Source organism: Canis lupus, chromosome 19 (assembly GCF_011100685.1).
Source record: "Canis lupus familiaris isolate Mischka breed German Shepherd chromosome 19, alternate assembly UU_Cfam_GSD_1.0, whole genome shotgun sequence".
Classification (NCBI taxonomy): domain Eukaryota; kingdom Metazoa; phylum Chordata; class Mammalia; order Carnivora; family Canidae; genus Canis; species Canis lupus.
The window spans coordinates 27,008,656-27,033,440 of record NC_049240.1 but is presented as its reverse complement, the minus strand read 5'-3'; the positions used below and the strand labels follow the sequence as shown (position 1 = coordinate 27,033,440).

Below are 24,785 nucleotides of genomic sequence, written 5' to 3'. Positions count from 1 at the left end.
AAAGAACACTGGTGGGGCTCATCATCTGCTGGGGAAAAAACCTTGTATTTCCTTTGTTTTCCACTGAGCATCTGTGGCCTGATTGGTGGGCATTTCCCTGACCTGTCATAATCCTGCAATAACACTTACTTATTCATTTCTCTAAGAAGTATGGGCAGTTGAGGTTCTAAAGAGCACTGTTTGGAGCTATTTTCTCCTCCTCTACGATTTCTGTCTTTGTGAGGGGATCACTGCAGAGTTGGCTGTGACAGAACAAAAGGCTTTAGGATGCCAAATATTCCAAATTTAGAACCCACTCATATCAGTCAGAGTGCAGCCAGTGAAGATACTATACTGAGACTTATTGCAAAGAGTGGATTTATGTGATCATGGAGGCTGGGCAGGAGCTCTGAAGTCCTCACGGTGAGCCCTTGGGAAGTGTGGGCTGGAACTCTCAGGTATTGGTTGTGCACAGTGGGATTTCTTCTTCAGCAAAGCTGAAAAAGCCACTTTGCTCTTACATCTTTGCAACGGATTGAATCAGACCCACATAGATTATCTAAGATAACCAGTCAACTGATTATGGATTTCATTCACAGCTACAAAATACCTGCGTGGCAACAGCTGGATTGGGCTATAACAGCAGACCATTGCCTGGCCAAGGTAATGGATCAATAGACTATTGTAGCAACTTCTCTTTATTTGTATTGTTTTTATCAAAGTAAAATTCTCACAACATAAAATTATCAATGTAAGGTGTACAATTCAATAATATTTACCACATTAACAGTGTTGACCTAGCATTACTTATACACAGTTCCCAAACATCACCATAAAGGGGACCCTGAACCAGTTCGCCATCATTCCCCATTGCCCCTTCCTCCTTGCTCTAGGCAAGCACAAATCTGCTTTCTGAATCTATTGATTTACCTATTCAGGATATGTTGTATAATAGAATCATACAGTTTATGACTTTTGGTGTCTTGTTTTTTTTTTTTCACTTAGCACAATTTTTGAGGTTCAGCAACATTGTAGCATGCATCAGTACTTTATTCCTTATTATGATTAAATACTATTCCATTGTATGGATATACCAGGTTTTGTTGTCCATTTAGTTACTGATGGATATTGGGTACATTTTTACCTTTTGGCTTCTGCAAATATTGCTGTTGTGAACATTCATGTATATGTATTTATTTGAATGACTGTTTTCAGTTTTCTTAGATAGATTTCTAGGAGTGGAATTGCTGTCTTTGGAAAGCCGTCATACCCAAAGTTTTGACAAACAGTGCAATTTAGGAAATCCTATGTTGTTACCTATTTGCCCATGCCTCCAGTCACCCCCCTCTGTCAATATAAATATGTCTTTAAAGAGGACTCCTAAAAAAAAAAAAATGGGCTCCTTTGAAGACTCTACCTGTGTACATTCTGGAGAAGGCAAACATACTACCACATCTTATCTTCCTAAGCCTCAAATGTCAAAGAATGCATATCTTTCCTTAGGACTCTGTCCCTGGAGCCTCTAGAATTCTATGAGTCATATCTAAGTAGTTAGAAATTGCAATTTGCTTTTCAACATGTTGGTAACATTGAAAAGCTCTGAATTGAAATTTCCAACTCTTTTCCTTGGGTGACTCATGTACAGATACTTTTAGTGATCATAAGAACTATTTCTATCCAGTGCTTCCATAGGCATTGAGGATTGATTGATTGATTGATTGATTGATTTTACTTACTTATTTACTTATTATTATTATTATTATTATTATTATTATTATTATTTTAGAGAGAGAGAAAGTAGGGGGAGCTCCAAGTAGGCTCCATGCTCGGGACAGGGCTCAATTCCATGATTCTGAGATCATGACCTTAGTTGAACTCAAGAGTCAGACACTCAAGAAACTGAACCACCCACATGCCCCCTATCTTTTTTTTTTTTTAACTTAGTGGTCCCACCTCCCCAAATAGTGTTGCTAGGTCTGTATCTCTCATTCAGGAGTGAGCTACTTATTAATCATCAGCTGGGACTCATCTGAGTACCTGAGTGCATGCAGTGCAGCTTGCACAGGTAGTAAAGGAAGGAAAGTATAAGGAGAGAGCATAAGCTCTGATATCAGGCAAACCAATCCTGAAACTTGGCTCAAGCTTGGCTCAAACACTGGTTTCTTGAGACGTTGGTGATTTCCTCATTTTACCTAGGCCTCAGTTTTCCTATTTGTAAAGCAAGACTAATCATTCCTTACCTATCAGAATTGTTTTGATATCTAAATAATTGTGTGTGTGTGTGTGTGTGTGTGTGTGTGTAAGAATATGTATGCACTATATACAGTACTTAATACACAGTGACTACCTGATATTTCAATATTAAATGGAGGCACAGTTACAAAAGGAGAATATGGAAATGGAAATAATAGAAAGATTTCTTGTGAAATTCATGCCTGAAAGAAAACTTGGCAGATGAGAAACTCCATGCCTCCTAACTCTTTCTTTTATAATGTTTTTATTCTCAGGATACTTAGGTGGCTCAGTCAGTTGAGCCTCTGACTCTTTGGTTCAGCTCAGGTCATGATCTCAGGGTCTTGAGATCAAGCCCTCCATCAGGGTCTACGCTCAGCTGTGAGTCTACTTGAAGTTTTTTCTCAAGTGTGTTTATACGAACAGTCAGGTCCAGATCCTCAAAAGTCAGGACTATTTGTTTGATGTCCTGTAATTTGATAGAAAACCATAGATGGTTTTAATCAGGAAGGAGATAAAATTCTTAAATACACCATTTTGTCTTCTTTAGCTAGAGAGCTCTTTTCTAACCTGTGGTATTATTTTTGTTATCATAGTGTGAGGTGTTTTTGCAGTCATATACGCAAGTGCCCCTATATGATGGGTGGTATTTATTGATCAATTTAAAATGCAAAAACTTTTATCTGTTACTGCTAATGCCAATAATTGATAGGATAAAAATGGCAGCACATGTTTTCCCATTATCATTATGTCACACAAGTTTTTTTTTTTTTTCCCCATTTGCTTGGTATATTCATTTTGCTTTTATTAAAGTATTTGAATGTTTTTTTTAAAGATTTTATATATTCATGAGAGACACAGAGAGAGAGGCAGAGACATAGGCAGAGGGAGAGGCAGACTCTTCGTGGAGAGCCCAATGTGGGACTCGATCCCAGGACTCCAGGATTATGACCTGAGCCGAAGGCTGATGCTCAACCGCTGAGCCACCCATCGTCCCAGTATTTGAATGTTTTAAACTAAGTAGCATCTCTACTGTTATCTCTGCTGTTTCTAGGATGACTGGAATACATATTTTAAAGAGGGTAATGGATTGTTATTTTTAATAGAATGAGTTCCTATCAAATATCATCTACTGATTTCAGCTATTTCCCCAACTTTACTCGATGATATCTGTGAATTCCATAAGAACAGGACTCTGAGAATAGTAGGAATAATACTCTAAAGCATAATGATTTTTTGATTAGTTATTTTTATCCTAATTTGAGAGATGGGGAAATTAAAGTTCAGTAACTTGCCTTTTCCATTTTAATGCCAGCTCATTTCCAGTTTCCAGCACCTAAAGTCATTTTACAGAGGGCTTTCTTTGGCTACTAGAGCATGCTTTGCCTGTTTACTTGGCAGGCCAGACATGTCAGTGTTTCAATGCCTGCTGGGAAAAACCCACCATCATGATGGGTGGTAGTGTATGAGCTAGTGTATAAATACCCCAGCTCCTGGGGTATTTATATGAGCTAGTGTATAAATACCGCAGCTCCTTTCCACCAGTCAGGATAAATCTGATGTGTGTTCCTCGTTTTCTTCTAGTGTTTTCCCAGGAGGATTTAGTTATAGTTGGGCTCTGGTTGGTATGATAATGCACACATCACTAGTTTCTTTCCCACTTTTATCTTCTCCCCTACCCCGCCAGTGTTTTACTTCACTTCCCAAGTAAAGTACTGCAACTTTAGTGCTTGCCTTATAGTCTGATTTTGGGAAAATTCAAACTATAATGCCCAACCACCCATTCATTAATTGGAAGAAGTGGTAAGCAAGCCAGATTTACCTGGTTCCAGAGATCATATTTATTCTACTTATGCCATACAGTGTTTAATAAGAAGTATATGAAATATAAACCCCGTTTCACAGAACTTGAGATCTTATACAAAAAATTAGCACATGAGGAGGAATGACATAGCTAAATCAAAGTTAACATGTTAGCTTAAAGGTTAATTAGGAAACTTAGTTCTGAAGTGGTGAGTGCATGATAGAGATCTGCATTGAACAGACAGGCATCTCCTTCCATAGGCAGCAGTGTGGAATCTTAGAGAATAATATATTAGATTTATTAGATAAGCATTGTTAAGTATTTACTGTGTGCAAGGCCATAAGGAGCTTGAGGAGCTTTACCTTCATTTTACATGTAATCTTCACATCAAATATGAGGCAGAATCTTAAGTATTTTTTGCTGGATGTCAAACGATCCCATAATTTAGTAGTTTAATCCAACATCTATTTAAAAATATTTAATGATTGTGTGGGATAGGAATGTGGGCAGATCTTGCCTCATTGGTCCTTTAGCTCCTTGAAGAATTAACTAGAGTATCTTGGTGATATCTGGCTAATAGCCAGGCCAGTCTGGAGAATCTAAGACATATTTGTTCATGAGTGTGGTGCCTTGGAAGGTGCATCTAGAAGGCTCAACTCAAGCAAGCCCTTCTCTTTCTCTGTTTAGTCTCAAGATCTGTCCACATGATCGATCAGGGCAGTAGGGCTTCTTACATGGTAGCTTGGGGCAGAAGGTGCCAGCCCACATGACAATTAGTTCTGGAATTGGCAGAGTATCATTTGCAATGTGTTCCATTGATCAAAGCAATCACAAGTCAATTCATGTTCAAAGGGAGGGAATACAGAGCTATGTCTCAATGGAAGGAATGTAAATTATTGTGGCCCCTTGTGCCCATGCATGCACTCTACTCATTCCCATTTTATAAACGAGTAAACAGCTCAAAAAATATCATGGAATATACTAAGGACACAATGTTAATCAGTGAGATATTCAAATGTTGAACCCAGGGAGCAGTCTGATTCATTGATAACAAAAATCTGTGTCTGGAGGGGAAGTTGCACAATTGTTTAATTGAATGAAAATGTAAAGAAGAAAGTTTGGCTGAAGAATGTTGAGTCAGAGAGTGTAAAAATGATACATGATATTCAATACATGATATTCAATATTTATTCTCCTCTTCTTAATAGAACATAGTAGTGTTTTCTGGTTTTGTTTTTGTTCCCAATTGTTTAGTACATTCCTAGCCTTCTTCTTGGGATAAAACTGGTCGTGCAACATTGGACAATGAGCTTGAAGCAAAAGTCACTAGATTTTTCCAAAAGGCCTGACTTAGCAAGTGTGCCCTTCACCCTCCCTACTTTCTACTGCCTGGAACATAGACCTAGTAGCTGGAGCTCCTAAACTTAGATTATGAAGAGGAAGAAAAAGGATCTAATCTATGGAGCTGAAAGTGTAAATCTAGAAAAAATCTAGTGATATCTGGAACTAAGATACTAACTCTACACTGGTTCACATCCAACCTACTAGCTGAGAAAAAATAGTTTTGAGCTATTATTATTTCTTCATTTCTCTTTTTCCTGATATATGCAGTCAAATGCAAATAACTATGGATAATTTGTGGGTTTGTACTCTTTGAGTCAGATGGAGAAAGAGGAAAGGAAATGCCACTATTTTAGCCAAACCCAAAAACTCTGATAGAAAAACAATGATATATATTACCAAGAACTGATGACTGAGGGTTGCAACATTCCCTTATGTGTCCCTTGCCTTACAGAGAAGTCAGTGGATGAAATCTTTGTTCACATCTGGGTCATGAAACCAGTTTGATCTCTATTATTTTGGAAGTCATCTTGTTGTGAATTCTGTAGGTTTTGAGGAGAGAACACACTCTGTAAACTTGCATGGAAAGGAGACTACCTGGAGGAGGAGGTTTCTGGGCTGGGGCAATTGCCCTGCTGGTGGATACTGCACTATAATTGTGGTGTACCTGCTTGTCTTCAATTACTATTTACTGAATTACATATGTGGTATGATTCAAAGCATTCTATAAAACACACCAATTCCAGGCTCAGAAATCTCAGAAATATGCTGCTTCTTTTTATGAAATCTTTGAAGATTCATTTTTAAAATATAAATATAAATGTGCTCCGGAAGAAGAGCATAGTAACTAGTTACCGAACATTATTACTTCATTAGATTGACAGTCACTTAACATCTCCTTTCATCAGGAAGAGTTTGGTTCTCTCGGATGAGCACACTTTGCCAAAGAAGGTTAAATTCATGGAAAAAATTCTAACCTTGTTCTGAGGGAAAAACAAAACAAAACATATAGAATAGAATTTAAAGGTCTAATCACGGAACACATTTATTGAGTTTCTACATCTCCACACCTAGGCTCTGTCTGGAATCAAGGTTTACCACTGACTATAGGAATTTGGACAAGTGGCTTATTTCTCTAAACCTTAATTTCTTTATTCTGTAGCATGGAGATTAACATCGTTCCTATTCTACAAGATTGTTGTGATGTGATCATCACACAGACATGCTCATTTAGCTTAAGCAACACAAAGCCTCATACATGACTGAAGCTCTATGAGTGTTAGCAGTTTGAGAGAGGAAGACAGTGTCATGTCCTGCAGTCTGGGGCTGAGCTACACAGGCTAAGTTCAAATCTTAGCTCTGTCACTTTGGGTATATTGTTTAACTATTTTTTGTCTTTGTTTCCTAACTTTTAAAAAGTAGGTAATAATACAAATGGTGTTTTATTATCACAAGGCACTTAAAATAAGCATTTGGTATAGACTTAGTCATCTTTTCATTGTGAATATGATACAGGCAATTCTTGTTTAACATGGCACTGTAGAACAGTTAGAAGTGATCACACATGCTACACTTGGGATGAAAGTTCTTAATAATACATGAGAAAAATTTTGATAGTTCTATTACCTTTAACTTTTTCTCCCACAGCATTAAAAACTCTCTTAGGGAAATGAAAAAAAAATAGTAAAACTGATATTTGTTTAGTAATATTAGTTACATACTGTAACCCAAAATATTAGAAACATTGAGAATTACTGTGTTTGGAAAAAAAAAAACAACCTTATAAAGTGTAGTTTTAACAGTGCTTGCCTTCTCATTGTATGACAAATAGGGAGGGAATATCTTTTCTATGCTATGGTGACTTGTCATATGCCTAAGTTTGGATCAGTTTCTAACATGTTATCCTTTGTGCTTTCAATGTCATGAAATGTCTTGGCTATTTCTTTTAATGTGAAGGATTACTGCCGTATCACTTCCTCTGGGACATTATCATTCTCTTTGTCATGAATCCACTTCATTTGTATCAATTTATATTTCCTCTGATAATTTCCTGTGGCTGAAGATCTAGAGTCTGTCAAATAGTGTGTGTCAGCATTTCCATGGTCAGCTATTTTTTTTATAAATCCCTTTACATTTGAATTTAACTTTCAGTGTAATTTTTAATCTCTTTTCTGTATTTTCATCCTTGTTGACCAATTCCCCTTTTGATTATCTATTTTTGTAAAATGTCACATGGGCTTATGATTGAGAGACGAAGAAGCAACACAACTCTGTGCTTTGCTGTCTGTGTGGGACCTGAATAACAGATGGCCCAGTGACCAATCACCTGTAGACTTTGAAAGAAATGATGTGATTGGTCCCTAATTATGGTGAGCATCTGCAATTTACATATTTGTGGACTGAAGAACAAGCAGGAGAATTTGTACTTTATAAATTATTCCTAGTTAGTATACTATGATCAGTAAAATTTAAACTATGTTGCTTGGGGACTGGAGTTATTTAAATTGTGGTAATTGAAATTGGAGCCATACAAAGTGGAGACTTTGCAAGCACCAACTTTATTGAATAGAAATATTTAAATGAAAAAATTACTATTGTTATATAGCCACTAAAATATTAATATCTAAGCATGTTTTAAAAGTGGAAATAGAACCACTTTAACATTCATAAAGAATGTTCCTATGTGTACTGTTTTCTTATTGTTGCTGTAACAAATTATCACAAACTTGGTGGCTAATAACAACATAAATTTGTCATATAGTTCTGGAGGTTAGAAGTGTTAAATAATCTTTATGAGGGTGAAATGAGGCAGAGCTGTGTTCCTTTTGGGAGTTTCAGGGGCAAATCTCTTCCCTTTTCCTTACAGTAGTCATTTGCATTCTTTGGCTTATAGCACTTGCCTCATATTGTTAGAACGTCTTGCTTCTCTTACCACATCTCCTGCTGCTGCCTTTGACCTTCTTGTCTTATTCTTATACGGACCCTTGTGATTATACTGGGCTTACCTGGATAACCCAGGATAATCTTTGCATCTCATGACCCTTAACTTAATCATACTATAAAGTCCGTTTTCCCAGATAAAGTGACATATTCAATGTTCTGAGGATTAGGATATGGACATCTTCAGGGGACTATTATTCTCTACCACATCATATGTCTTGCAAATCAAAATATCAAAATATATATTATGATCAGCTCAATATCACCTACTGGGGAACTGAGAAATGAAGTATGTTCTTCATGGTTAACCTGTCACAGATGTTATTTTAATGTATTTAATATAAAAATCATCAATTGCTTATTGGGTGATAGTCTAGAAATACAAAGACAAATTATGTCTTCCCTTCCATCCCCAAGGTGCTAAGAGCAGCACAGATAGTGTTATGTTCACCAGAAAGTTCAGGTGCCAGGCCCTTGGACTATACTGATCCAGTCACTTCTACAGACACACAGCCAGAGGACACAGAGTTCAAGCCTGCACTGCACTGTTATGTAGCCTCACCATAACACAATATATCTGTGGTGTACTAATTGTCTAAAATTATCAGGTAAACCATTTTGTAAACTAAGCAAGCTATTAAGCTCTTGTTTGTAGGTTCAGAGGGATAGTATGATACATAAGGGGAAAATTATAATAGAAGAGCCAAGCATTCTAGCTACAGTGATTTTGAATCCTTGTGAATTTATTTTCTTCATCACAGAGACAGTATAATTCCATACTACTCTGTCTTTTCCAACTCTTAAAGCTAATGTGTGCTATTTATCTATATGATGCTTTCCCACTTAATCTGATAGATGCTCAATAATTAGTACTCCTAGTATTATTATGGAGCAGTATTTCAAAGGTTTATCTGAATGACATAAACATATAATAGTGTCTAGTGTTATGAGGTATGTGATACAGGTTAGAATAGAAGATAATTGGGAAAGAAAGAAAGAAAGAAAGAAAGAAAGAAAGAAAGAAAGAAAGAAAGAAAGAAAGAAAGAAAGAAGCATCAAATATAATCATCACCAGCAGGATAATTTTGTTGTGGCTGGTCTCCATTCTGTCCCTAAAGAATAGCTCTATTTTCCCTTATTTGGAGCAGCCAAATTTAGGTCATTCAACCTAGACATTAAGATCTTCATAAAAGGTCAATGTATAGCTTATCAAAACTAACTGCCATTTAAACTGAATATGTGGGGAAAGGTAGGGTTTTTAAAAGGTAGAACTTTTGTTTACTGAAATGACTTTGTTATTTAATGTTATTTAGAATGGCTTCCTATGTATGTATATATGTATCTTGCTTGGCTTCCAGAGATTGGTGTGTGTGTGTGTGTGTATGCAGCTAACAGTATTAGTTGCCTACCCATCATCCTTTTTTACTTTCCCCCTTCCTAACAAAATCCCAGTTTTATTTAAGCATTCATGCTCCTCCATGAAGCCATGTGCTCTTTGAAAGTTTTCCTCCATCTGAAGTCCTGGAGGATACCTCCTAATTGTCTGAAACTGTGGTTTTCAAAGTTTGGTCCATGGTTATTGGGGTGGGTTTGGAGGGAGTCCTGGGACCCTTTCAGAGAATCCACAACATTAAAACCATCTTCATTTTCACACTAGACATGTGTTTTTGTTATGTCCTCTCACACATGTAGAATGGTGTTTTTTCAGAGGCTACAAGATGTGTTATGGTATCTCCACTCAGACAGCTAATGGAATGTGTACTGTGAGTTCTTGTTTTCAAATTTCCTGAGCTTTGATTTCTAATACAGGGGATATTGATAGATACAAAACAGATATAGATATTCAAAAATTTCTTCAGAATTTTTTTTCAGAATTTTTAAGAGTAGAAATGGGTCTTAAGATCAAAAGCAGCTCCTAAGCACTTCTGATCTAAGCAAAAACTATGGTCCATTTTCACTGCCAGAGATTTGAATAGGCATGAACATGTGACACAATATGGCCAATTAGAGGAAGTCTGCAGGTAGCGGAGGTTGCTGAGTAAATATTTTCTGAGAAAGGATTCTTCATTCTTAAAAAAAAAAAAAAAAGATTTATTTATTTATTTTAGAGAGGGCATGTGCATGGTGTCAAGGAGCAAGAGGAAGAGAGAAACTTAAGCAGACTCTGCACTGAGCATGGAGCCTGATGTGGGGCTTGATCTTATGACATGAGATCCCACCTTCAAGGGTTGGACACTTAACTAATTGTGTGCCTGCCACAGGTGCTCCAAGATTCTTCATTCTTAAAAAAACAAAAACAAAAACAAAAAAAAACACACAGGATGAGGAATGAGGTGGCTTTTTTCTTTTCTTTTCTCCTGGATTTTGCTGGGTCTGGATGTGGTCATGGTGTGATGCCTGGAACTGCACAACCACCTTGCTACAGCTTGAAGTTGAGACAGCCACAGAAGAGGAACCCTTACCTTCCATGCTCAGAGCATTCCTTGTCTCACTTAAATCTGTTACAACAAACAAACAAACAAAAAAGAAAGAAATAACATCAAAAATCTGAAAGGTGCTCAGGATGGCTTTTACTCTTCTTGATGCTTTAACTCCACAATTAGCAATTCCATATCAGAGTAGAATATATTTCTTTTTTTTTTTTAGAATGTATTTCTATAGATTATTTTTGGACTCTGTTAAAAGGCTGTTAGGAAATGTAGGATCTCAGTTTTCCTCATTTCCTCTAACAGAATAAACAACATAGGTATAAATTAATACACCTGAGTTTGATTCTGACCCCCACATCAAATAATCAATAACCTAGAAGGAACTATTTTTGTTTCTTTGAATCTCAGCTTCCAAATCCCAGTTTTAAAGTCAGAAAAGTGATTTTTCTATGGAAAACAAGCAGAATTGCGATTGGGGGTATGATAGCTAAAGCTTTTTATTTTGGAAATTGTTGCTAAGGTTTAACTGGTTCAGTAGTCACTATCCTACATCCATAGAGGTGCCTGTGCATAATGCACATAACCAAGCAACCCAATTTAAAAATGAAAAATATAGTTCAGGTACTGAGTTGTTCAGTTCAAATAATGAATCTTTAAATGGCAGAACTTTTGTTTACTGAATTGGCCTGGTTATTTTTTAGTCTTCTTGCATCATTAGCATTTATATGTATGCATGTATGTATATATTTTTACTTTAAAGAGTTATGGAAGACCTATTATGGGCCAGACCCTGTTCCATGCAGACTCATTCAATCATCCAACAGATTTATTTAGCAACCTCTATGTCTGAAATACTATGTTAGAAATTAAGTAGTTAGTGGTAGGCAAATAAGCACACTTTCTTCCTAAAACTTGTCGTTTAGGAGTGGTGCCTAAATGCTAAACCAATAATCACACATGCACACACACACACACACATATATACACAATTACAAACTTCGAGGAAATGAATTAAAAAGGAAATCATCTTGTTTCAGTGCTAGAGACTAAGAGGAGAAATGTGGTCCTTGGTAAGGTATCTAAAGAAGTGCTCACTGACAAAGGGACTTTTAGGCTGATACTGAAGAAAAGGAGGCTGTCATGCAGTGTTTGGGAAATGCTTCCTTGGCCAATGTGTAGGCCCTGACTCTTGAAGCCTATGGGGTCATAATGAACAGGACAGACACTGGGATGTATAGCAACAAATGTCCTTGGCTACTCAGACTCCATATGAACAGTGCATTTAGCTCTAGGTAACAGGTGCTGAAATAATGAGGAATCTATTCCATGTGCACTCTTGGCAGAGCTGTACGAAATATTAATGAACTTGGCTGGCCTCATCAAAGAGAGTTCCACATAGTGTGTCCTGAGTGTGAATGTGAAAGTAAAGAAACTATATGCTGATCAATGGCCAGAATGAAGAAGTTTGAAATGTATGTAAATATTCCTGATTAGGCTGCGTTACTGCTCAGATTACGAAACATTTATTTTTTCATTCATTAATTCCTTTTAGTGTTTACTAAACACACAGTCTGTGTGTTGGACACAGTGTCCTAGTTATTGAAGGTGGAAATCGAAAAGGACAGTTCCCCTGAAAACATGAAGCTTCCAATCTTGTCAGGGGACAGATTCATAAACATTATTGTGAAATAAATAAGTATCATAGAAGTGGGCAAAATATCTTTCTTTTTTCCTGCCTATCTTTTGAAAATCATATTTTGCTTTGCTTTAAGGCAGAGTTAACTTGATTTTTCAGTGTTTTGAATGTGCTGGACTTTCTCATTTGAGGCCTTATATGATCTTTACTGGAACATTCTGCACATCCACTCATCCATGATTATTGTCTATTCATCACTTAAGCATTTATTTAAATACATTTATTCCAAGCCATCTATTTTTTAAGAGTCTATTTATTTATCTGAGAGAGAGAAAGAGAGAGAGAACCATCAGGGGGAGCAGTAGAGGGAGAGCAGGGAGCCTGATGTGGGGTTTGATCCAGGACCTGGGATCATGACGGAAGCCAAAGGCAGACGCCCCGTGGACTGAGCCATCCAGTAGCTCCTGGTAGTTAAATTTCAGACTACTTCAGGTTTTTCTTTGTATGATAACCTGTGGTTTTTCCAGATGTTGATAAATAGTATGAGGAGAAATCCTGTTATTCTCCTTGATTGGAAAGGAAAATCTTGGGAAGAGTAAGAGAGAGAACAGCATTTTCCCCTGGTGGGGACATTATTTGCATTCTCGTTCTACTATTTCTAGGTGATAGCATTCATTCATTCATTCATTCTGTAGTCATTCCATAACCCACACATAAATTAATCCCTCCCTTGCTCCTGATGAATGCAATTGCAACCTAAAAACAAACAAACATACAAACAAAAAAATGAATTAGGGAATGCAGGGCAGCTCTGGTGGCTCAACGGTTTAGCGCCGCCTGCAGCCTGGGGTGTGATCCTGGAGACCTGGGATCGAGTCCCATGTCAGGCTTCCTGCATGGAGCCGGCTTCTCCCTCTACCTCTCTCTCTCTCTGGAAAATAATAATAATAATAATAATAATAATAATAATAATAATAAATCTTTAAAAAAAAGAATTAATTATGTCTTTACTATAATACAGAATTCAGTATAAAACAAAGTTTGTGCTTTCCTTTGTTTTTGCTACTTATTTCTTCTTAGTTATATAAAAATATCCTTTCTACCTAGGATATGTAGAAAATATCTTTTCTACCTAGGATTTGTTGGTGGAACTTTTTAGGCTGGCAGCATAGCTTAGATAAAGAATTTGGAATTTCACTTGCAAATCCAAAGCATAATATCACCTCATAACATTCAGAATGGCTAGAATAAAAAAAAAAAAAGATAAGTAATAAGTGTTGTCAAGGATGTGGAGGAAAGAGAGCCCTCATGCACTATTTGTGGGAATATAAATTGATGCAACCAATATGGAAAACAATATGGAGGGTCCTCAAAAATTTTTAAAAAGTAGAGCTACCATATGATCCAGTAATTGCCCTGCTGGGTATTTCCCCAAAGAAAACTAAAACATTGACTTACAAAGATCTATGCACACCAGTGTTTATTGCAGCAGTATTTACCATAGCCAACATACAGAAGCAACCCACATAATCATGGACAGATGAATGGATAAGGAAAATACACACACAATAGAATATTACTCAGCCATAGGAGATTGTGTCATGTGCAGCAAGATGGATGGGCCAAGAGGGTATTATACTAAGCAAAATAAGTCAGAGAAAGACAAATAACATATGACTTTATTTATATATGGAATCTAAGAAACAAAACAAACGAACAAACAACCATAAAACCTGAATCAGACCCAAAGATACAGAAAGCAAACTGATGGCTGCCAGAGGGAAATGAGGTGGGGGGATGGGTAAAATAGTGAAGGAGGTTAAGAGGTACAACATTCCAATTATAAAATAAAGAAGTCATGGGGCTGAAAAGTGCAGCATAGACAATATAGTCAATAATATTTTACAATCATGTGACAGATGATAAAACTACACTTGTATTTTGTAATGTACATAATTGTCAATTCACTATATTATATACTTGAAATTACTATTCTATTATATATCAACTCAATTTCAGTTACAAATAAAAGGCATTTACGGGTGTCTGTGTGGCTCAGTTGATTAAGCATTGACTCTTGGTTTCAGCTCAGGTCATGATCTCAGGGTCATGAGATGGAGCCCCACCTAGGGCTCTGCGCTCGTAGGTGAGTCTACTTCTCTCTCTCTCTCTTTCCTTCTCACTCTGCCTCTCTACCCACTTAAGCTCTAAATATATAAATAAATCAATCAATCTAAAAAAATTAAAAAGGAATTGACATCAACAATTTAATTTAATTTAATTTAATTTGTTATCTCTACCTTCTGGTAATAGAAAATAAATCCCAGAAAGGTTAATTTACCCAATAATCCACAGAAAATGGTGGAGATGGAATCAAACCAGATGTTTCCAGCAGAGGGGTTAACTGAACAGGAAGAGTTAAAAAAAAAAAAAAGTTTGGCATTTCAAGTTATAACCTCAACTTTAATTGAGCTTCAACTTCGCCATATGATCTTTTTATATTCTTTTAATTTTTCTGAGTACCAGTGTCTCCATCCATAAATTTTGGGTGATAGTAACAGATATCTGGAAGAACCTTTGAGGGGAAAAGAAATAATACTCTGACACAATTGTAGCATAGTTATGTGAGAGGTGTTTAATAAATGGGGATTATTATTTGCAGCTTTTAAATTATTTTTAGCAAATGAGTACTCCCTACCACATATTAGTTAACAAGGTTATAAGAAGAATAATAATTTGGAGTAATCCTAACATTTTTATTTTTTATTTTGCCTCTCCATATGTGCAAAGATCTGAGAAATGATTCTATCAGACCTCATGGTGGGAGTATTTTCTCCTATCAGGGATTCTTTCCCTCTTCATTTCTTTTCAGAAACATTTCCAAGTTCCCATCTTTATTATATATCTAGAATAAATACACTTTCCTAAACGTAAGACTTTATTCAAAACATCTCTTCCTTTAAGGAGAGAATGTCATTTTCTGTCATTTTCCCCTATTTATCTATATACTTTTTCTTGTATCTGGAGCTTGTATTCCTAGCAGTTACTATAGTGATGTCTTTCAAGGACCTTGGCCCTGATAGAGGCTTCTTTCTACCTGGGTTCTGGGAATGAGATTGGGCATTTTTGACTTAGACCCTTAAGGTATGGTGACAATGACATGTTACTTTCCACTGCTTTCCTACAATGCAAAAACTTCATGCTAGTTTCTGCTCTTCTTTTCCTATCTTCTGCTCTTCTAAATGCTCTGATCTCTAACTTTACCTCTTGAGAACTACCAATCAGTAGAGAATGTGCATTTGGAATTATAGCTGGGTACATTGAATTCTAGTGCCATTTAGCAAGAGTACACAGTCTTCATTAAAGAAAGCTTTTTGGCCTGGGAAATAGTTGCATGACAGTGTTCAAAAAGTCTCTTACGCGACAGTCTTTTGAAGCCCATATTAAGAAATAAATACACAGGGATGGCTCAGCAGTTGAGAATCTGCCTTTGGCCCAGGGCGTGATCTGGGAGTTCTGGGATCAAGTCTCACATTGGGCTTCCTGCAGGGAGCCTGCTTCTCCCTCTGCCTGTGTATCTGCCTCTCTCTGTGTCTCTCATGAATAAACAAATAAAATCTTAAAAAAAAGAGAAAAAAATATACATGTAATCCTTTAACGAGTAACAAATATGTACCACTACTGTGGCATATGTATTGGAATATTTGGAAATCAGCAGTTTCCTCTCCACTCCAATGTTCTTTTACATTTAAAGAAGTGTCACCTTACATATCTGTTGAATTCTCATTATCTTTACCTGAAAAATTCTCATGGAATCTCAGATATGCAGTAGTAGGAAGAATAATGAGCCACAGAAATACCCAAGTCCTAATCCTCAGAACCTGTGAATATATTTCGTTAAGTGGCAAGAAGGAAATAAGATTGCAAATGAAATCAATGTTACTAATCAGCTAGCTTTAAAATAAAGAGATTATCCTAGAGCATTTGGGTGAGCCCGCTGTATTCACAAGGTTCCTTAGAGTGAAAAAGGGAGTCAACAAAAGAGAATTAGAAGCAGGTGTAACTGTGGAGGAAAGACACAAAGACATGCAACAGAGCTAGCTTTGAAGATATGGGAAGCCACAGGAATGTGGGTGGCTCATGCAGAAGAATGAAGCTAGACCATTCTCTTACACCATACACAAAGATAAACTTAAAATGGATGAAAGGTCTAAATGTGAGACAAGAATCCATCAAAATCCTAGAGGGAGGGGATTCCTGGGTGGCTCAGTGGTTTAGTGCCTGCATTCTGCCCAGGGCGTAATCCTGGAGTCTCGGGATTGAGTCCCACATAGGGCTCCCTGCATGACTGTGTCTCTGCCTCTGTCTATCTGTGTCTCTCATGAATAAATAAATAAAATCTTAAAAAAAAAATCCTAGAGGAAAACACAGGCAACACCCTTTTTGAACTTGGCCACAGCAACTTCTTGCAAGATACATCTATGAAGGCAAGGGAAACAAAAGCAAAAATGAACTATTGGGACTTCATCAAGAGAAAAAGCTTCTGCACAGCAAAAGAAACAGTCAGTAAAACCAAAAGACAACCTACAGAATGGGAGAAGATCTTGGCAAATGACATATCAGATAACGGGCTAGTATCCAAGATCTATAAAGAACTTCTTAAACTCAACAGCAAAGAAACAAACAATCCAATCATGAAATGGCAGAAGACATGAACAGAAATCTCACCAAAGAAGACCTACACATGGCCAACAAGTACATGAGAAAATGCTTTGCATCACTTGCCATTAGGGAAATACAAATCAAAACCACAGTGAGATACCACCTCACGCCAGTGAGAATGGGGAAAATTAACAAGGCAGGAAACAACAAATATTGGAGAGGATGTGGAGAAAGGGGAACCCTTTTGCACTGCTGGTGGGAATGTGAACTGGTGCAGCCACTCTGGACAACTGTGTTGTAGTTCCGCAAAGAGTTAAAAATAGACCTGCCCTACGACCCAGCAATTGCACTGCTGGGGATTTACCCCAAACATACAGATGCAGTGAAACGCCAGGACACCTGCACTGCGATGTTTCTAGCAGCAATGTCCACAATAGCCAAACTGTGGAAGGAGCCTCGGTGTCCATCGAAAGATGAATGGATAAAGAAGATGTGGTCTATGTATACAATGGAATATTCCTCAGCCATTAGAAACGACAAATAGTCACCATTTGCTTCAACGTGGATGTAACTGGAGGGTATTATGCTGAGTGAAGTAAGTCGATAGAAGAAAGACAAACATTATATGGTTTCATTCATTTGGGGAATATAAAAAATAGTGAAAGGGATTCTGGGGGATAGGAGAGAAAATGAATGGGAAGTATCAGTGAGGGTGACAGAACATGAGAGACTCCTAACTCTGGGAAACGAACAAGGGGTAGTGGAAAGGGAGGTGGGCGAGGGGTTGCGGGGGTGACTGGGTGACGGGCACTGAGGGGGGCACTTGATGGGATGAGCACTGGGTGTTATACTATATGTTGGCAAATCGAACTCCAATAAAAAAATATACAAAAAAAAAAAAAAGAAAAAAAGAATGTGGGTGGCTCATGGGAGCTAGAAAAGGCAAAGAAATGGATTATCCCCTAGAACTTTTAGAAGAGATGCAGCCTTGTCAGCACCTTGATTTTATTTTTTTTTAATTTTTATTTATTTATGATAGAGAGAGAGAGAGAGAGAGAGAGGCAGAGACACAGGCAGAGGGAGAAGCAGGCTCCATGCCCCGGGAACCCGACGTGGGACTCGATCCCGGGTCTCCAGGATCGCGCCCTGGGCCAAAGGCAGGCGCCAAACCGCTGCGCCACCCAGGGATCCCAGCACCTTGATTTTAGTGCAGGGAAACCCATGTCAGACTTCTTTTTTTAGAGAATCTTTTTTTTTTTTCTTTTTTTTATTTATTTATGACAGTCACAGAGAGAGAGAGAAAGAGAGAGGCAGAGACACAGGCAGAGGGAGAAGCAGGCTCCATGCACCGGGAGCCCGACGTGGGATTCGATCCCGGGTCTCCAGGATCGCGCCCTGGGCCAAAGGCAGGCGCCAAACCGCTGCGCCACCCAGGGATCCCCCATGTCAGACTTCTATAGAATTATAACACAATAAAGTTGTGTTGCATTGTTTAATTTAAATTGTTCGTATTTGTGGCAATTTGTTACAATGGCCTCATAAAATGAATACACATGGTTTCTTTACTTTTCCAGTAAGAAGAGAGGGATGATAAACTAGTGAGGTTTATATGGGTATTGAAGGCAGGAGAACATAAGGGAAAACTAGAAAAGGCATTAACAAGAGATATTAATTTTTCCTTTTTTTCCGTATTCTCATCACATCTTTTCCTACATACTGCCAAAATAATTCTTGCTTGGAGATACATGGAGGCAATCTGATCTTTGTGGATTTGAAATAAATTATAATCTCTGCTGGGTGGAGAGGGAAGTCCTTGCCCTCTTCCAGAAAATAAACAGATCATCACAATTAGATAACCTTTTGAACCATTTAGGTAGGTTGAAACCGTTATACCTTAAGAAAAAAAGAAGCAGCTCATGTGTATTGCAATTTTATGTAATTGTATCTTAGCAATTTGTTCAAATGATCTTTACTAAAAGAGAAAGGGGCTACTGAATAATCTGACTACCAAACTTGAAGAAAATAAGACATTAGATCTTGCTGTGAATCATAAATGATTGCCTCTTCACCTTTTACAAAGACTCAAAGATACTTTGGAAAATTGCTATCAGAAAATCAGTGCTCTCCAACCAGCACCATGAACAGAACTAAGCAGGTGAAAATCTTGAATAGATGGTCAGTTTATACAGGCCACTTAAAACACTGAACATGAGACATTTATGGAAGGGCTACTTTGACTTCTATTCTCTTTAATCCATTTTTTTTTCTTTGTGACATTTTTGAGTTCAATGTTGTAATGAACACTGTAATGTACTTGTACTAATTCCCAGCATCCATAGATAAATGGTGATGGGGATAATGAAATACATTTTATAAAACATCTAGACTGTAGAACAGATTTATTAAGTCTTTGTTACAGTTCATAAAATACATGAATGAGAATTTAGAAGTTTGAAATGTTATCTCAAGGCAAAGATGGCCCTAACGGTTTTCTATGATATGTTGTTGATAAATTGATGCTTATAGTGTGGAGGTAAGGTATGGGAAGAGAGACAGGAGATGATTTCCCGTACTCAACGGACTGTAAGGTAAATTCCGTGATTTTAGACATTATTTAAAGAGGATATGGAACATAGTTTGGAAAACAAACAACTGTAAAACACAGGAGTGTCTTTCATGTTGCAGAGCATCTTGGATTGGATTCTGAAATTGCCAAAGCCAACACCCTGGGTTTTGTTGGATGCCTGTCTTCAGTCCAGTATAACCAGGTAGCACCCTTGAAGGCAGCCCTGCGTCATGCCACCATTGCACCTGTGACTGTCCAAGGGACCCTGATGGAATCCAGCTGTGGCTCCATGGTGGATGTGGATGTGAATACAGTGACCACGGTGCACTCTTCATCAGGTACACAGAATACCCAGGGGAAACTGCCTTCTTTTGATAGCACTACTTTTGATATCTTCAAGAAGTTTCTAGGTTAAAGGCTAGTATTATGCAAGCCCTTACTTTATATGATTACAGATAGTTAAGAGTTATGACTGGTTTCTCATGGTTTTGAATATTATATGTGTTGAATATAATCCCACTTTTAATATGATGAGTAGTTAGAACTCAATGCATGTGTGTGTGTGTGTGTGTATATACATACATATATATGTATGTGTATATATATCACTACAGTTTGAATGACTACTTCTCTGAGGATCGAAGAGTTTAGGATCAGAGATGGGCAGGCTAGTTGTTGAACTAATATAATTCATGTGATTAAAATCAGCCTTTCATAATAATAAAAAGGCCCCACAGCATTATCATTTATACATCTTCTCTTATTTTACCCCTCCCTAAAACACCTTTTCTGTCTTTCCTTAGTCACCACCATCATGAGTGTCTTGAACTGTACCTGGGATTTGTCTTAATCAAGCATGGTAATCAACTGCCAAATAAGTTATTAATCATGAACAAAGAAAGGGGACTGATTTTTGCTGTTGCCTACTCATCACCAAGTTTGGTGTTTTCCTGGAAGCAGTGAGGTGTAATAGAAGGAAACAGAATGTGACAGTTGACTAGCCTTGATTTGAATTCTAACTCTTATAGAACTCCAGACATGTTACTAAATAACTTCAATGTAGGGATTCCTGGGTGTCTTAGTGGTTGAGCTTCTGCCTTCGACTTGTCCCAGAGTCCCAGGATTGAGTCCTGCATCAGGCTCCCTGCATGGAGTCTGCTTCTCCCTCTGCCTGTGTCTCTGCTTCTCTCTCTCTCTCTCTCTCTCTCTGTGTGTGTCTCATGAAAAAAAATAGAAAACATTTTTAAAAACAAATAAACAAACAAATAACTTCAACCTAATCTCCTATCCGTGAAGTGGGAAAAATAATACTTATGTTGTAGGCGTTTTCTGAGGATGAAGGGATGCTGATGTCATCCAATATTGTATTGAACATTCCACGTGTGCTATATGCATACATATGGATATCATTACCCCCTTGTAATACATTTGCAGATTTGTTATTTAAAAATGTCTCTAGTTCAACAAGTGGCAGAGCAAGATTCAAATCCAGGTCTATGTGCCTTCAAATTTAATGATCTTTTTTCTTTGACCATTTATGTTAATGTACATAGTGAAATCCCTCTCCCTGTCATTGAGGGTTTCTTGGGGGTGTTAATCCTCCAGCACTTTTGTCTTTCCCTGTCAATGGACTCAGAATCCTTGAGCAGCTAAAGAAACCTCTGAAGCAGAGAGCATATGCATGCTTGAGGTAAGAGGCTATTGTAATGAAGAAGGAGAGTCCAACCAAGCAGAGAGGGTACCCTAGGTTAGGCTGGGAGGTAAAATGTAGGTGAAAGCAGATATGGGTGGGTTCTACCATCATTTGTTTCAGCCAATTATCTTACAGCTGACATAGAAGGCTACTAGTCATGGAACTATGGGGTGGAAGTTTTGTACTTTTGTGTGTATGTTTGTCTGGGTTTCTAAAAAAAAAAAAAAAAAAAAAAAAAGCAAGCTCACAACTGTTTGAGAGCACTTGGTCTAATCCACAGATACGTCATCATCTCAAGTCCATATTGTAGACCTCCTTCCTGTACTTTGAGTCAGGAGTGAGTGTCATGTCTTTTACTCTTTGCAGATCCCTTTGGGAAGACAGATGAGCGAGAACCACTCACCAATGCAGTTCGAAGTGACTCAGCTGTCATTGGAGGTAAATCATTCCTATTGCTGAAAACAGAGGGGACATAAATGATTCTGTACTTGGGAGAGATTTGATTCCTTCCTTAATTATGGCCACCTAGCATACAGAATCCTGCATGATCTGCAAGACTGTGAGCCTTTTCATGAATAGGCATGGGTGCTGTATGATTCAAGGCACCCCCTCCCCCTAAGCATCCACAGCTCCATGGACGCATCCTGCCCTTGATCCATCAGGCAGCTGACTACCGAGTCAACAGCTGGAACATTTACTTAGCGACAGACAGTGCACTGTGTTCATCTCATCCGGTTGTCAGTTATCCTAAAGCACAAACAAAGCGCACCAATAAAACATATGGGAAGAAGCCATGTTGGGGCAGACAGATGGGTGAAGCTCCAGTCCTGTTGGTTTTCTCCACCAAGTGATTTGGGTTGGATCTAATGAGCAGGGTGAAGCCCACAGGAATGGAGTTTCAAATCCAGCAGCACATATGTTACAGATACAGATCTTGTCTGCTCTGCTGTGAGCTCAGCTTTCCCTCCCACCTCCCCTGTCTTTCCATTTTCTCACCGACTGTCGGTCTCACCTCTTTTTATCTTGCCTCAGCCTGGCCACTGCCTCCAGTAACTTTTTTTTCCCCTTCTGGGCTTTGCAACACAGAATGATTCCCAAACCTTGTTTAATGTAAGATGCCCCTGAAAGACAGAATTCATTGCCATCCAAGAACCATAGCTCCAGCAGGTGCCCCCATCACTGCCTTCTGGCAGGCAAGATTAACTGATCCACACCAGATGGAGTTCTTTTAAAAGTCAGCAGTATCCATTCATTTAGCTTCTATTTAATGAGTCTTAGCTATGGGTCAGGCCCTGTGCTAAGTATAGGAATACATGGTGAAAGACGTGGATGCTGCCTGCAATGAGCCCACAGCCTGGTACAGGAGGGCACTGGTAAACAGAACACGTTGGAATTGGTGAGTGGTGTTTTGAGGAGGAAGTACAAACGGCTGTGGGTGCACCATTACAATGCAATTGTGAGGAATAAAAACCATAACCTTTCCTTAAGAAGTTCTTAAAATGACTGACCTGAATTTCTGCTTCAGGGGAGAGAGTCCAACTTGATTTTTATTTGGCATTAAGAAACATAGAAAAGAATGTGCCTGTTTCTCTTCCTACAGTTTCACATTTGACAAGAAAAGACTTTTGTGACTGCTGACATTTTCTCACCCAGTAACGTGCTTCTGTGAGTCTCTAAGAGCAGGAAAGGCATCCCAATCCCTTGGGAAAACTCCTCCAATTCTGAACAGTCTGTGTACTAAAGGAGTAGAAACTGGTTCTGTACTGTATCTCATAAAGCTGCGGCCCGATCGTAGGAGTCCCTCACTACGATCCAGGTTTACTCATGTTGTTAACTTGGGTGGTTTTCCTCTGCCTTGTTCTAAAATAGTCAGGGAGGATGATGTATAATGGTTTTAGAGTATTAAAAAAAAAGTAAACCATCTTAATCATGGCCCCAGCTCTGATACAAATCATAAAAAATGTACAGTCAACATATCTAGCTCTCAAATGCCCATACATGTAAATCAAAATGCAAGATGTCCAAAACTATCTTTCTAAAATAAGCATATTTCATCACCATCCGTTCTACTTAGAAAAACAAAAACAGCGGCATGTATGCTTTCTTGGGAATACATTTATATTTGAATATCATAAACACATCTCAAAATTTAATGATGAAAAACCTACATCCACATATAGATGCATTCTCTCTTTAAGAGTCACTAGTTTCTACATTGTCACCCTCTTTTTGCTGACTTTGTTTTTCTCATCCCCAGAGGCTGCTGGCGAAGGTAGGGACAAGACCTTTGAGTCAGCAAGGGCAACTTGCCGAGTAGAAGCAGTAAAATCACATGCAATCAAAGCAGGCAGAAATCCGACCTAACTGGAAGAAGTTTGCCATTTCAGTTGACTCTGAGTCTCTGGATGATAGAGGCATACTGTTTCTGAACTGTCCCATGTCTAGCAGAGTGCACAGCCGTGAAGAATGTCCTACATGTTTGGGAAGCATTCCATTATTAACAAAAAATGTTTGGCAAAGCAAGCATATACCAGAAACAAATTTAGATCAGGAGAATATGTACTGAGGCCTGGGATACTCCACTATGGTTTTCTAGGGTGCTAAAGTAGTTCTAAAATACTCAGTTGTAAGAAGTGATGAATGATTAAACATCACAAATATGCTAATTAAATGATTCTGTCGCATTCTTTAAATCAGGTCTTGAGGAAATAACTAAGAAATCCTTTGCCAGTCTGAGTCCATATTTAAATGATGACATTCTCTGATTTAGACTGACTTTATTCCTGGCCAGTCTGGAAGAGGAGATTTTTCAGTAACTGAAGACTGAATGCAGTTTAGCTGGTCTTCAGTTCTAAGCATGCAGCAGGGTTTGTTGCTGTTTGTTTTGTCTTGTTTCTTTCTCCTAAGTGCCTTCCCTGTCTAGACTGAATCACCTCTTTTGAGTGGATGATCTGTGATGATTTCCATCTCTCTTTCTTTCCTCTTTATCAACAGGAGTAATAGCGGTGGTGATATTCATCATCTTCTCTATCATCGGCATCATGACCCGGTTCCTTTACCAGCATAAGCAGTCACACCGTACTAACCAGATGAAGGAGAAGGAATACCCAGAAAATTTGGACAGTTCCTTTAGAAATGACATTGACTTGCAAAACACAGTGAGCGAATGTAAGCGGGAATATTTCATCTGAAAAACTGCAGGGTCACCTAATATTCTCTTTTGGGTTGTTGTTATTTTTTTCTCCTTTTTCCTCTCTTTTAATTTTGGTCATTCTCCTTTTCCTATTAGTTTGCCAATTATTTTTGGCACATACCCGTATCAGCCACAGCTTCTATATCCCCTTAACCCAGCCCAGAAGACCAGGCAGCTATGGCCACTGCCTTCCTTTCTGATAAACTTATTGTGATGATAATGATCACTCAAGAGACTGACTTTGCTCCTCTAGATAAAGAAGAGACACATGTGTGCACATGTGCATATTTAGTTCTGTATTTCCAGTTTC

General features: G+C 38.1%; 1 protein-coding gene across 1 annotated transcript in view; it reads left to right on the top strand.

The window, feature by feature from the left end:
• Nucleotides 1–24,473, top strand: part of CNTNAP5 (contactin associated protein family member 5) — a 785,909-nt gene extending 761,436 nt beyond the window's left edge. Inside the window, 3 exon segments of the mRNA NM_001048108.1 lie at nucleotides 19,709–19,927; nucleotides 21,649–21,720; nucleotides 24,277–24,473. Of these exon segments, the coding sequence (NP_001041573.1) occupies nucleotides 19,709–19,927; nucleotides 21,649–21,720; nucleotides 24,277–24,473 (488 nt within the window).
• Nucleotides 24,474–24,785: the final 312 nt, after the last annotated feature.